Raw genomic sequence first — 15,505 nt, 5'->3', positions numbered from 1 at the left:
AAACAGCCCTGGTAATTCAAAAGAACCATTTAAAACCTGAAAGGAGAAAAAAAGGCCACACGAAATACACTTTTAAACAAATCTCTATCATTGAAAACACACAATTCCAATTTCAAATTTCACTAAAACCTACCTTCACCACTGAAAATTCTATTACTTCACCCTATCTACCCAAACAGAACTACAGCACGCAGTGCTTGGATAGTAAACTGCACTTCCCTTCCTCCGTTAATACTAAAGGCTCATTTTTAGAGCAATATTACTTTCATGCTGTATCTAGGATGAAGAAATACCGGAAATCTCTGGGCTGCGACTAAGAAATATCGCAGAACAGGTCGAAGGCCAAGAATAAAAATTGGAAGAAGCAATCACTTTGTTCCCAGACGTTGCAAAGCCTGGGAGCCTACCCAAGAGACCCGCCTGGAAGCTCCCCGTCTTTCCGCCCCCGCAGTACTGTCACCACCCGCTGGCCAACCCAAGCCCAGCAGGCTTGGCTGTGGGCGCACGGTACCAATTTTTTATTTAAGAGGCTCAAGCCCCAAAAGAGGAAATGCGCTGGAGTGAAAGCCAACCAAGTGCCGTGACTCTCTCATTCATTCATCCCTCCTCCATCGTTCTCCCCAAAATTAGATGGGGTTCCAAGACAGCCGCTGCTGCCTCGGTCGCTTCCCTCGGAGTAGAGGAGCCGCCTGCGCTCCCTTCGCAGACGCAGCTGCGCCGGGTTTACCCCAATGCGCACTCGGCCATCCAGCACTCGCCATTGTTCCTGCCCAGAACAGATAACGCCCCCACAAGAACTGGGATGAAAAAAAGGAAGCCCCAGTCCTCGGAAGCGCCGCTTTTAAAATGCCTCTCCCAACCCGCCCGTGCATCCCTCTCTTTAGGAGCCTCTCCCTTCCACGAAGTTTGGTGGAAACTAAATCCTAGATTCAGAGATAGGGAGTTATGGGAGTCTAATGAGAAGCCAAAACAAAACAAAACAAAAAATGGACGGGTTCCCCAGAATCACAGTAATGCACGACATCTAATTACTAAGTACGTTAGAAGATTTGGCAAGACTGGCGAAGGAGACAAATCGTCTAAATGTGAAGGGCCAGAAATGCACTTGGGTCACCAGGACGCCAGGGTGAGAGCATCATTCTGGAGCCGCAGGAGCTCCGGCCAGGCTGGTGCAGAGGAGAAGCACGGCCCTGCACCTCATCCCCAAAGCCCAGAGGGACCCGGCTCCGCCTCCCCCTGCCCCACAAGCCGCGCTCACCTCCATCTCGGCGTCGCCCGCTCCGGCGCCGGCTGCAGAGGAGGCCGCCTGGGCCGCGACGCGGCGTGTTTTTGTGGCGGTAATCCCCCCCGCCGCTGGCGGCCGAGGCTGCGGGCTTGGAAGGCGCGCTCTCGGGAGGCGGGGGTGGCGGAGGCTCGGCCACGGACGACATGATGTTCCGTCTGCGTCACCCGCTACTGCCAGAGGCCGGGCCCGGCAGAGATGGAGGGGCAGGCCTGGGCCTGGGCGGCTTTGTCACAGCGAACTGATGGAGGCACGGAGAGGCCCACCCAGATGCTCGCCCGCACCGCGGCGCCGCCATGGGCCTGAACCTGGCCCAGCAGCCTCCCCCTCTCAGCGTCCGGCTCCTCCGCGGGGCTCAGGTTCGACTGTCCTGTCTTTGCTTCTTATAACTCTCTCTTTTACAATCATCTCCGGCGCTTACCTCACGGCGGGAATCACGTCGACGGGGTGGGCGGGGCCAGCAGGGTCACTGAGGTCAGGGAAGGCGGGCTGACTTAGAGGAGGGCGGAGGGTTGGAAGAAGGGGAAGGGAAAGCGAAAAAGACTGAGAGAGCAACGCGCTTCGCCTCCTCCTCTTCTCCCTCTGGCAGATACCATCTATCTCGCCAGCATCAGGACTATCATCTACGCCACCGACTTTCAGTCCTCGCGAGATCGCGGGGAGGCTCGCCGACTGCGTCCCGAAGCGCATGCGCATCCCCTCTCCTCACTCCAAGCTCCTCCTCCGGGCCTCCAGCGGGCTTCAAAGCTCGGAGTGGGTGGGGCCTCGAGGAGCGCTCGGTGACGTAGGCCTGTCCGTCGGCTCCCTGGCGTGACGCGAGCGCGGGGTTCCTCGCATGCCTAACGGCTCACGCTCTCCTGGCGACTTCTGGGGCCGCCTGAGGCCCGGGGCACCGCGGAGCGCCTGTCCCGGTTCTGTGCCACCTGCTTAAACGTGGAGGCTTGGGCTGCCCATGCTACTCGTGCCGCCGCCGCAGAGAGGCGTGACGCCACACACAGCCTTGACGTTATAGTTGTCCCGAGTGACGTCTCACATTGTGTGTGTGGGGGGGAATATATATGTTTGTGTGCAAACTATGTCAATCATTTCTAAATTCTTACTATGTCTCTTAGGCAGAGTTAGATACTTGGTTTGATGTATATGCTAAAAGCAAATAAGATAACATGCATGCTATACTATAAATGAGAAACACAAATAATCCATTGATGAGAGACAGGCAGTGGGATGTAACTTTTCCTCAAGCATCAAACATGAAGTGCATTCTTTTTAAGATTTAATTTTATTTTTTATTATTTCTCAATTTGACCAAAGAGAGGGATAGTGAGAAAGCAAGCCACCAGGTTCAGGACTTGAACCATGGTCAGCGATGTGGGAGTCCAGTACCTTAACCACCACACCACCTGCCACCAGAAGTACATTCTTCTAAAAGGGTTAGCAGGGGCCAGCCCTTGGTGTGTGATTAAGGCACCTTGGTCCCACACAGGCAGTTCAAGTCCCAGATGGACTGGGTGCGTGTACATGGGTGCTCATTAGAAAAGAGAAATGAGAAAGGTATCCCAGCACGACCATCCCCCACGGAGGATGCTTTCTCACTTTCCCTCTCTCTCTCCTGAGAGTCCATGCACCCTCTGAAAATTTTAAGAAAGACATTAACAGTCAGCACTAATTATTTTTCACATAACCTTAGGGTGTCTTAAGTGTCTTCATGTACTTAAGCTCTCACCCCCTGAAAAACTTAAGCACTTTGGGACCAGCAGATAGCGTAATGGCTATGTCGCTGGACTCTCAGCTGACCGCCATTCGAGTCGGGGACCGGTGGCTTAAACTCAGGTCGGGCAGATGTGTGTGCATGCCCAAGATCCCAAGAGGAGAATGGAGGAGAAGGGATTACAGTGTGGCCATCCCGGGGGGTGGGGGTGGATTTCTCGCTTTCTAACTCTCTGTCTCTCTGGCGATCCCTATTGCCAAAAAAAGACCTCTCAAAAAAAAAAAAAAAAAAAAAAAAACTTAAGCATCTCATATTCTATTTCATAATATCTACATACTAGAGTGGATTATTGCCTGCCTTGCACAGGCCTTAGTCATCATCTCTTTATTCCCTACGCCCAATTTTCTATCAACATTTGTGGAATAAGGGATACACACTTTTCAGTAGTTGAGATATTAGTCAACTGTCCATGTTGAATTTCAAACAGAAGAGATCTCCTCTGACTATAAGGCCTGCAAACTTTTAAAGTGATTGAAAGATAATTCTTTAATCAAGATATGAGAAAACCCTCCTGTCAATTAGAAACAGTAATTTCATTTTCTTTTTTCAGGTTTTATTTGTTTTCTGCTTTTTGTTTTTGCCATAGGGCATGTATGCTCTCCCAGGAAAGAGGAAAAAGAGAGGGAAAGTGAGAAATCCCCACACATACACACCTCTATCCCTTCTCTCTTCTCCTCTCGGGATTTTGCATATACATGCACGCATGCCTGGTGTAATGTTCAAGCAATCAGGTCCTGACTCTGGTTGGCCATGTGGGAGTCCAGAGCCTCTACCATGCCACCTGCTGGCCTGGAAAAATAACTTTTTAACAGTTTAAAAATGTAGATCAAAGCTTGGATACATGCATGAATGCATGATAATATGGAAAGTGGGTGTTGCTGGTGTGTATTTCCTAATTCTGTTTTGCTTGACTGCATTTTTTATTTTTTGAAATGAATTTGTATATTATTAAGAAACATTTTTGAAAATTTTCTGCTTTAAGGTAAAAAAAATTTGGCAGTTCTACATATTTAAGGTGAGTAATGTGATATTTTGATATACAAAATGCACTGTGAAATGATTGATTACTACAGTGAAATTAACATATCATCACCTCACATTGTGTGCGTGTGTGGGGGGGGGTGTATGTGAACATTTAGGACCTACTCTTTTAGCAGATTTCAAGTATATAATCCAGCATTATTAACCATGGTCACAGTGCCATATATGAGCTCTGCAGAACTTAGTGATCCCATGTAAATTAAACTTTGTATCCTTTCACCATAGTTTCACCTTAAACTATTTAAGAAAAACAATAGCAAATAAACGGATGCATATAAATAAATATATCTCCCCATTATTTTTTCTTTAATTTCCAGAGGGTGCATGCACTTGCCGGAGAGAGAGAGAGAGGAAGCACCTCCCAGTGGGGTGGAGTCACACTGCAATCCTTTTTCTTCCATTTCACATCAGGATAGGATATGGGTTTGTGTATACAAGCGCCAAGTGTATTTTTTGAGTTTCTGGGACTGGAATTCAAACCATGTGGGACTCGGCTTCTGATGTACTGTGCTTAACCACTGCACCATAAGGCAGTCCACATATCCCCATTTTGAAAAAACTTATTTTAATTTAAAAATATATTCCTTCACCAAAAAAAGATTGGAAGGGAAAGTAAGAAGGTAGTGTCCAGGATGGTACCAGATATCTAAACACTTAGTAAATACTTATTCCATAAATGTTTATTTAAGTTTTGCATTAAGTTGAATATGACATCTATTACTCAGAATATTTCTTTGCTCTTTACAATTTCAGCAGTGATCCTGAGTATCTGGGCTTGCCCTATAGTACAATGGTTAAGGGGGTCAGATCCCACATGGCTGACCATGGTTTGGTACCCCTGGCCAGGTGACTTTATAAACATATCAGGTACATGTGCATGCCCCAAACCAATAAGATGGAGAAATGGAGGAGAAGGGATTGTGAGGTGACCATGTTCCATTGAGGGTGCTTTCTTTTTTCTCTCTATGAGGAGTCTCTCTGCAAGGGTGTCATTGAGGATATCTCTCTGTCTCTCTCTCTCTGGCAAGTGCATGTACCCTCTGGCAGAAAGAAAAAAAAAAAAAAGGAGGAAGGGAGAGAAAGAAAAAATAAAAAAAGCAATCAGTCTTTGGTCCCGGTGTGGAAACTCAAAGAATCAGTATATGTAAGTGTATAAATGGAAGGCTCTTACGTCAAAAAACTATTTAAGAAAAACAATAGCAAATAAACGGATGCATATAAATAAATATACCTCCAATGGCATTTGTTCTTTTAATTTTCTTTTTTTTTTTTGTGATAGCACACATGCACATACATGTGAGAACGATAACAAGGGTGAGAGAGAGAAATAAGCACTCTGCACAGGGTCTGGTCACACTACGATTCCCTCCAGCCCTCCAGCCCCTGGGATCCTGGGCACTCCCACACCCACTGAGTTTCAGGCTGACAGGCCTAAGATTCAAACCACAATCAACAAGTGAGATGCAGTTTTGTTTTGTTTTGTAAATTATTTATTTAACTTTATTTATTCATTCATTTAATTTTAATTTGACCAGAGAGAGGCACAGAGAGAGAGGGAAAGGGAGAGAGGAAGCCACCAGGTCTGGGACTCGAACCGCAGTTAGCCATGTGGGAGTGTCCAGCACCTTAACCACCATGCCACCTGCTGGTCCCTGAGATGCGGTTTTTCTTGACTGCACCCAGGAGCCAGCCCAGAAACTGTCTTTTAACAATTTCACTTATGTATGAGTTTCTCCTATGAGCATATGAAAGCTATGCTAGAATCTCGTTTGGGAAAATCATGAAAAAATATTTGGAAGAAGCTGGGAAAGGAAAAACAAATATTCTGATTCACAAATCTAACATAAGAAATGGATAAAAAAAAAAAATTGAGACAGAATCTAGAACCAGAGAAGTGGAGAAGACAGAGAAAAGACAGGACACCTGGAAACCAAGCTGTTGGGGACAGTAGCTTTGTTAGGCAGGTAGTAGTACTTACGTGGAGGCCAAGTCACAAAGGCCTTTTTGTTTTGTTTTTATTTTATTTATTTTTATTTGACCAGAGAGGGACAGAGTAAGAGAGAGAGAGAGAGAGAGAGAAGGAAAGTGAGAAAGCAAGCTACCAGGTCCGGAACTTGAACCATGGTTGGCCATGTGGGAGTCCGGCATCCTTAACCACCACACCACCTGCCAGACCCACAAGGCCTGTGTTTGTTCAAAGGCTAAAAGGCTAAGGCTAAGAGCTAGCTCTGGAATTGACAGCATCTTGTCAAACCAGTACAGTGGTAAAGAGAGTAGGCTGAGTCGTCGGGCAGGACAGTGCAGATTCTGGAACCTGGTAGCTATATGGATGTAGGCAAGTTACCTGATCTTTCTAAATCAGTTCTTTCAACTTTTTGTTTTGTTTTGTTTTGTTTTGAGAATTTTTTTTTTGTTTTTTTTGTTTTTTTTGCTATAAGGTGCACATGCTTGCCAGAAAGACACAGAGACAGAGAAACAAAAAGTGAGAAATCACCCCCCAGGGGAATGGCCATGTCACAATCCCTTCTCCTCCATTCTTCTCTTAGGATCTTGGGCATGCATGCACACGTTCCTGGCATGAGTTGAAGCCACAGGTCCCGGGACTCGAACCACGGGCAAGTACATGGGAGTCCAGCAATGTAACCATTGCGCCATCTGCTGGTCCCCACAGTTTTCAAGTGTTTATTATTGTATTGTCTCAGTTTTCTATTGAGGTCATGATGTTATAATGATGTCATAGAATAAAATGAAGTAGTACATTACAAGATGCTAACACAGTCGCTGACATAAGGAATTCTGGGTTCAAATGTTACTTAGTCTAATCCTGGAGAATCATAAATCCGAGGGTCTGAGTCTAATTGAAAGAAGAGGAATGTAATAATTTGTTTTTGTTTTTGTTTTTGTTTTGAGAGGAAGGTTTTTGCTATAGGGCGCGTGCACTCTCTGGAAAGACAGAGAGACAGAAACCAAAAAATCACCTCCCTGGCCACACTGCAATCCCTTCACCTTCATTTTCCTCTCAGGATTTAGAGTACACATGCACACACGCCCACACGACCAGCATGAGTTTAAGCGGGTCCAAAACTCGACCAGCGGCCAACAATGTGGGAGTCCAGCGCTATAACCATTACATCATCTGCTGGTCTCAGAATTTTTTAAGAAGGTAGAGGGGAAGGGGAAGAGTAGGAAGAAAAACTCTAGGAAGAATTAGTGTTTTAACTATGTTCCTAGCAACAGAATGCTACAATGTAAAATCATGTTAGTGTACCATCTCAAATATGCAAATACAGTTGTTTACACCTAGAATTTCCTCTGTTAGATTTACTGTGCTAGTACAGCCTGTACTGTATACAGAAATATAGTGTAACAAAGAGATGTTCTCAGAGGACAAAAGATGCCAAAGGGGCCAGGACCCTTTCAGCATTGTGGCCTTCAGTAGTAACAGAAAGTAGTTGAAGTTTTATCAAGGACAAAGGAATTCTGCACTTGTCTCTTTGCTGCATACTCATTTTAATTTGTGAAAACCTAATAAAAGAGGGGCCTAATAAAATGGTGTGATGGTTAAGGTACTGTACTCCCACATGGCTGACTTTGGTTCAAATCCCGGACCTGGCGGCTTGAAAATCATGCCAGATGCGTGTGTGTGCTTGCCCAATATCTGGAGAAGTAAATGGAAGAGAAGGGATCGTGGCATTGGTCATTTCCCATGTGAGGTGATTTCTCACTTTCCCTCTCACTTCTCTCTTTTGAGTGCACACACCCTATGGCAAAGACCAAAAATAATAATACTTTTAAAATAATAATAAAATAGAAAACAAAGGCTGGTAACTGTGAGACAACAATAAAACAGTTTTGGGTTTGTGGGTATCCAGGAATGGTGATTTCTAACACTAAATACCAACAATCACACATTTCACATATTTTTTCTGAGTTCTCACACATAGGTCATTTGTCAGTGTAGAATGATTCCAGTTAAATAGAAATGCTAATTATACCCTTAATAAATAAGTAAGGTTTAAATATATTCTCATAAAATTTTGTCACCAACTCATGTCAGTGAGTAACTTTGTGTCTGTTAGGTGTAGGTACATGTATTAACATAGCCTATTGAAATTGTACTTCGTGGTGCATTTTCTTCCTGTGTGTGAAAAATACTTTTTTTCTTTATTAGTTCTAGGTAAAATGTTCTTAGGATCCAAATATTTTAAATATAATTTTTAAAGACATTTTTGCTATAGGCTACATAAGCTTGCTGGAGAGACAGAGAGACAAAGAGACAGAGAGAGAAATCACCCCCAGGGGGGATGGCCACACCACAATCCATTCTCGTCCATTCTCCTCTTGGGATCTTGGGCACGCACACACATGTACCCAGAGTGAGTTTCAAGCCTCCTGGTCCAGAACTTCAGCTGCCGTGAGCCCTGTGGGAGTCCAGCAATGTAACCATTATGCCCTCCACTGGTCCCTAAATATAATTCTTAAAAGTGTGTTTCTTGCTTTCAGGACAAAGACACAGAGTAAGAGAAAAACAAGCATCCTTGGAAAGGTTTTATGCTGCAATTTCCCTCCAGCTTTCTGAGCCAGCCAATATCATGGTATGTGTGCATTCTCTGTACAGGTTGACCATGGAGCCAAACCTATAATCTTCCCTATAGACTCAGCTTCACCTGAGCAGTGCATTACCACTATACCACTGAGCTGGCAGTAGGATCTCAACTGTTTTTATCCACAGTTAAGTCTTTAAAAAAAAAAAAAGAAGACTATAATCCAAAGTTACATCTGTTAAACATCCTTGAGGTATGTTTCGGAAGCATTAAATATAACTAAAAAAATCACTTTAAAAATTGGAATTCCTTTACTCATAGGCTGAAAAAGAAGAAGATGGAAGAAGATATATCATTCAAACATTAATCAAAACAAAACAGGAGTGACTATTTTATTATTAGGTAGAACTTGGAGCAAAGAAAATAACCAGCAACAAAGAGGGACATTATATAATGATAAGTATATTAATCTACCACGAAGACATAGCAATTCTAAATGTGTGTGTGTACCAAATGACAGAAATATAAATTGCATGAAGCAAAAACTAGCTGAACTGGGGGCCATCAGGTGGCATGGTAGTTAAGGTGTCGAACTCCCACATGGCCAATCATGGTTCGAGTCCCAGAACCAGCAGCGTGAAAATCACACTGGGAACTTGTGTGTGTATGGCCAAAATCCCAAGAGGAAAAATGAAGGAGAAGGGACTATGAAGGGGGGAGGAGGGAATGATTTCTCATTTTCCCTCTCTCTGTTTCTCTCTGTCTCTCTATAATGAGCACATGCACCCTATGGCTAAAACCTTAAAAAAAAAAAAAAGAAAAAAAAAAGAACTAGCTGAACTGAAATTGATAGAAGCAGGCAGAAAAACAGCAAGCATAGAGAAGAATTTGATAACAATACAACCAAGAGGATACAATTGACAGTTGTAGATCATTGTACCCAACAATAAAAAAATACATATTCTTTTCAAAAACCCATGGAGAATATGGCAAGACAGACCATAAAACAAGCCTCAAAAATTTTTAAAAGTTTAAATAAAGGGGTCAGCAGGTGGCATGGTGGTGGTTAACATGGTGCCAAACTCCCAGATGGCTGACTGCAGTTCAAGTCCTGGACCTGGCAGTGGCTTGCTTTCTCACTTTCTCTCTGTTTCTCACCAGTCAAATTTAAATAATAATTATAGTAAATCAAATTAAATAAAAATTATTCTTAAAACATTGATATAAAAAAGAGAGTATGTTCTTCAACCATAGTAGAATCAAACTAGAAATCAATAACCAAAATTTTCAGAGGATATCTCCAAATTAAATGTCATACTTACAAATAATTCATAAGTCAAAGAGGCGATCTCAAGAGAAATAAAAAAGTACACTGAGGGACCAGCAGATGGTTATGTTGCTGGACTCCCACATAGTCGACCATGGTTCAAGCCCTGGACCCAGCAGCTTAAAACTCACTCCAGGCGCGTGTGCCTGCATACGCAAAATCCCAAGAGGAGAATTGAGGAGAAGGGATTGTGGTGTGGCCATCCCCCCGGGGGGATGATTTCTCATTTTCTGTCTCTTTGTCTCTCTCTGTCTTTCCAGGGAGCACATGTGCCCTAGAGCAAAAATCTCTCTTTAAAAATAAAAGCACACTGAACTGGATAAAAATACAGTAGATCTAAATTTGTGGAACACAGCTAAAGCAGTGATTAAGGGAAACTATATCAGTAAATTCTTACATTTAAAAAAGGAAGCATTCTCATATTTAAACTTCTACCCCAAAAGCCTAGAGGAGGAACAGTAAACCCCAGTTTTACTTACAAAATAAGCAGAAGGAAGGAAATAAAGAACAGGAATGAACAAAATAAAAAACAGAGAAAATAAAATGAAACCAAGAAGCTTCTTTGAAAAGTTATATAAAATTGGTAAATCTCCAGGAAGACTGACGAGAAAGAAAAAAACAAAAACACAAATCACCACATTCAAGAATGAAACCAGACCTATCAGCACAGACCCTGAAAACATCAAAGAACTAAGGAAATAGTATAAACATAAATTTGACAGCTTAAATGAAATAAACCACTTCTTTGAAAAATACAAATTACCGTAACTCAAACCAGATAAAATAGATTTGTATACCACTGTAACTAGGAAACTAAATCCATAACTTACGAACTCCCAAAAAGAAATCTCGACACAGATGGTTTCAATAAAGGAGTCTACCAAATATTTAAAGACAAATTAACATCAATATATACAGTGTCCTATAGAAGAGGAAGCACTTTTCATTCATTTTATGAAGCTACTGTAATGTACATAACAAGTCAAAGACCCTACAAAAAAAGAAATGGAAGACCAATGTCATTGATGAATATAGATGCAAAAATTATTTTTTATATATGTATTTATTTTTTTCTGTAAGAGACATGGTGCCCTCAACAGGGTCTTGACACCAACACCTACCCCTAGCTTTCTTCCTCTTTTTCTTTTCTTTTCTTTTCTTCTTAAGTGAGATTTTTTTGCTATAGGGCACATGTGTTCACCAGAGAGACAAAGAGAGACAGAGACATAAAGCGAGAAATCACCCCCAAGGGGGAATAGCCACATCGCAATCCCTTCTCCATTCTCCTCTTGGGTTTTGGGGCACACACATACACACACACATACACACATGTGTCCTGCGTGAGTTTTAAACCACCAGGTTTGAGACTCAAACCACAGTCAACTGTGGGAGTCCAGTGATGTAACTATTATACTATCTGCTGATTCCCTTCTTTTTCTTTTCTGCTCCTTGCAGGATTTTCATAATTCATATATTGGTTCCCCTGATGGTGTCCCATAAGTTACACAAGCTTTCTTTACTCTTTTTCATTCTTTTTGTTTGTTGAAGTAATTTCAAATGACCTGTCTTTGAGTTGGCTGATTCTTTCTTCTGCTTGATTAAGTATGCTGTTGAAACTCCCTACAGAATGTTTTTTTAAAAAATTTCTAAACTCGTGACAGCACACACGTGCATGCGAATGAGAGGAGAGAGACAGAGAGACACAGAGAGAGAGATGAATATATTTTATAGGGTCTGATCATACCATGATCCTTTCCTGCAGTCTTCCTACCTATTGGATCTTGAGCATTCATACGTGTTCCCAGCATATTTTAGGTTAACCCGGGTAGGGATTTGAACCACAGTCACTAGCTGGGACCTGGCTTTTCTTGAGCAGTGTATCACTACTGTTCCACAGTGCCAGCCCAGCTCTGTCATTTCAACAGTTCGGTGTTCTTCAGCTTTAGAATTTGCTGTTAGAATCCTGAAGTGGGTTGGCCTGAAATAGGTGAGTGGCCATACCTGCCTTTACATTCACAGAAACCACCTTTGTGTCTAGATCTACAGGGATAGATTTGGACTTTGTGGGGCCCAAGTCAGGCCTGGAACCTGGGATGACTCAGTGGGCCTAGAAGCCTGATTTGCAGGTGTAGACCTAATTCCTAGGCCCATGGTAACAGGCCTGGAGTCTGCAGAGGCTGGCCTAGGTCTGGGGCAAACTGGCATCTGGATATGGGAGGATAGGTCTGGTCCTATGTTCACAAGGACCAGACGGGGGCTGGGGGGTAGCCAAAAGCCTGGGGCCATAGCATCTGGCCAGGCACTGGGGCTAGCCTAGGTAGCCTGGCAGTTGTGTCTCTGGGGATCTGCCTAGAGCCTGATCTCCGGGACCCAGCCTGGTGCAAACGTTCACAGGGGCAGGTCTGGTTTTGGGGGTTCTCAGCAAAGTCAGATGCTCCCTTCATTCACCTTTTGTCTCGTGGAATATATCTCTCTCCATGTTGTACCACCTAGACTTGGGAAAGGAGTGAGACAGGCCATGTGAAAGAGTTGCATGGCCTCATACTTCTCAGTGTTTCTTTCCTTATTTCTGTGCCTTACCCACTTGCTATAATTACTCACATAGATTCCTTAACTTTTAGGAAATATTTGTGTGCACAGATGGTTGTTCAAATTTCTGTTTCTTTGAGAGGAGAAGTATTAAAAAGTCCTAGTCTATCATCTTGCTGAAGTCACGCTCCCTGGGAAAAGAGTTGTTAACCTTTAACATTAAAAATGTGATCAATGAGGGCCAGAGGTGGCATGGTGGTTAAGGTTCTGGACTCACACATGGCTAACCACAGTGTGAGTCCCAGACCTGGCAGCTTGCTTTCTTACTTCCCCCTTGCCCCTCTCTCTCTGATGAGTGCACATGCCCTATAATCCATTAAAATAATAACAATAAATTTAATGTAAAATTCTTAAAAAAAAATCGTAATCAATGAGAAACCAGTCCCAGCTACTCAGAAAAGTGAACAAGAGGATCATGAGTTTGCAGCAGTGTGATCAACACAGTAAGATCCAGCCTGAAAGAGCTGAGTGTGATGGCCCACAACCTACAGTCCCAGCTACTTGGGAAGGAAAAGGGATTGCAACATGTCAACACCCCACTAGGGAATGGTTTCCTTTTCTCTTTCCTTTTCTCTGGCAAGTACACACACCCTCTGGCAATTAAAATATTTTTTTAAGAGTATTTTTGCTATAGGGCACGCACACTTGTCAGAGAGACAGAGAGAGATGGAGAGAAAGTAAGAAATCACCCCTTGGGGGGATGGCCACACTGCAATCCTTTCTCCTCCATTCTCCTCTCAGGATTTTGGACATACATGCCTGCATGAGTTTGAAGCCGCCAGGTCAGGGACTTAAACCATGGTTGGCTGTGTGAGAGTTCAATGCCTTAACCACTCTGCCACCTGCTGGCCACTAAAATAGTATTTTAATTTAAAAACATGAAAGAACTTGAAAGTTCTAATTCTAAAATTTTAGCCACAGACCAAGAGTAAACACATCTCAATAACTCTCTAATCCAGATACTAGAGACCTGTTCTCCCTCCTGATAGGGAGAAAATTCTTAACGGAAATATTTCAGTTCTAAATAGATGAAGAGACAAACACGAAGACTAACGAATCCAATCGTATCTTGTCTCGCATGTAGCAGAAATGAGATCTCTATAAGCCACCAATTTTTCTTTTTATTTATTTATATTTGGAGAGATTTTTGCTATAGGGTGCATGCGCTCATTAGAAAGACAGAGAGACAGAAAACAAGAAAGTACCTCTGTCCCTGGGGGAGATGGCCATGCTGCAATCCTTCTCCTCCATTCTCCTCTAGTGATTTTGGGCACATAAGCACCTGAGTTTCAAGCCACCAGGTCTGGGACTCAAACTGCACCCAACCACGTGGGAGTCCAGCGTCTTAACCACTAGGCCACATATTTTTCTATAGAAATCACCAAATAGGCTATAAAAACAAATTACCAATGATTGCTACCACAACTGGCAAATAATTTATCATCTGGAAAAGAACCAAAAACAAAACACAAATTTAGTAGAGAACAAAATTTAAAATAGAAAATAAATCAGCTACTTTCTACTGCTGCCTTGGAGTCATCTCTGCAAAGCCAAGAAAGAGCATACTGGTCCTAAACTACCTATGAGGTGCACTTATCTGGTGGCGAGCCTTAATGGATCCTATCATGTGAGTCCCCTGAGCAGCTTGGAATACCTCCAGCACTACTAAATGACATTTTTCTTTCTTTTTTTCTTATCTTTTTCTTTTTATTTATTTATTTTTAAGAAGTTTTTGCTATAGGTTTTTGCTATAGTGTGCACTCGCCAGAAAGAGAGAGAGAGAAAGCGAGAAATCACCCTCCAGGGTGGATGGCCATGCCACAATCCCTTCTCCTCCATTCTCTTCTCGAGATCTTGGACATGTACACACACATGCCCAGGTTGAGTTTAAGCCACCAGGTTCAGGACTTGAACCATGGTCAACTGTATGAGAGTCCAGTGACATAGCCATTATGCCAACTGCTGGTCCCCCCTAAATGAAATTTTTCAAAAAAGTAAAATCATGATTCTTGTACACACACACACACACACACACATATGCATGTGTTTATGTATATATAATGTGTATATATATGTGTGTATACATATATAGACACACACATACATGTGAAATTAACACATGTTAAGTACTTTATATAATTAATTCTTGAGAAAATTAATAAGGTTTTACAACCAATTTAAAAAATTAAAACATACACACGGGGTCAGCCATGTCATAATGGTTAAGGTGGCTGGATTTCCCTTGACTAACCACATGGTTCCAGTCCCAGATGCAGCAGCTTGAAAAAATAAGCTGTGGGACGAGCAGGTGGGGTGGTGGTTAAGGCACTGGACTCCCATATGGCTGGCTGCAGTTCAAGTCCCAGACCTGGCAGCTTCCTTTCTCACTTTCCCTTTCTCTCTCTCTCTCTTTGTCTTTCTCTGGTGAGCACTCATGCCCTCTAGCAAATTAAATATAATAATACATTAAATTAAATAAATAAGTAATTTTAAAGAAAATAAAAGGAAAACAGGCTGGGCGTGTGCAAGTGTCCAAAATGCCAAAAAGGAAGAGAGATAGAGAAAGGAGTGCAGTATGAACTTGCCCCATTGGGGATGCTTACTCACTTCCTATCTCTCTGTCTCTCTGTCTCTCTCCAGTTTTCCCTCTGGCAAAATTAACACACACACACATATACACACAAATTTATATGGGGTAAAGAAATGTTTAAATGGATGTGCAAGTGGATGTGAAACTAGTCTCTGCCACCAAAGAAGTAGAAAATCAATTTACTTTCTACCAAATAAGGCATCTTCTGCATATCTATAGACAAGAATTATTTTGCACTGTGTCAATTATTTACACTACATGGAGTTGTAAAATAACTCCCATAGAATTGGAAACCCAGAAGATTGTCCTGTAGGGTCAAGACAATTCATGGTTTTCTGTTAAAGCACTTGTTGTTCACTACACC

General features: G+C 42.7%; 1 protein-coding gene across 1 annotated transcript in view; it reads right to left on the bottom strand.

Annotated features, from left to right (window-relative positions):
• The window catches only part of SMARCA5 (SNF2 related chromatin remodeling ATPase 5), a gene marked incomplete at its 3' end in the record, with an annotated part of 31,401 nt that extends 29,805 nt beyond the window's left edge, over window positions 1-1,596 (bottom strand). The window contains 2 exon segments of the mRNA XM_006172429.3: window positions 1,259-1,319; window positions 1,321-1,596. Coding sequence (XP_006172491.3) covers window positions 1,259-1,319; window positions 1,321-1,430 — 171 coding nt within the window.
• Window positions 1,597-15,505: the final 13,909 nt, after the last annotated feature.

Source organism: Tupaia chinensis, unplaced genomic scaffold (genome assembly GCF_000334495.1).
Source record: "Tupaia chinensis unplaced genomic scaffold, TupChi_1.0 Scaffold000064_1, whole genome shotgun sequence".
Taxonomy (NCBI): Eukaryota; Metazoa; Chordata; class Mammalia; order Scandentia; family Tupaiidae; genus Tupaia; species Tupaia belangeri.
This window is presented reverse-complemented; position numbering and strand designations above follow the sequence as displayed.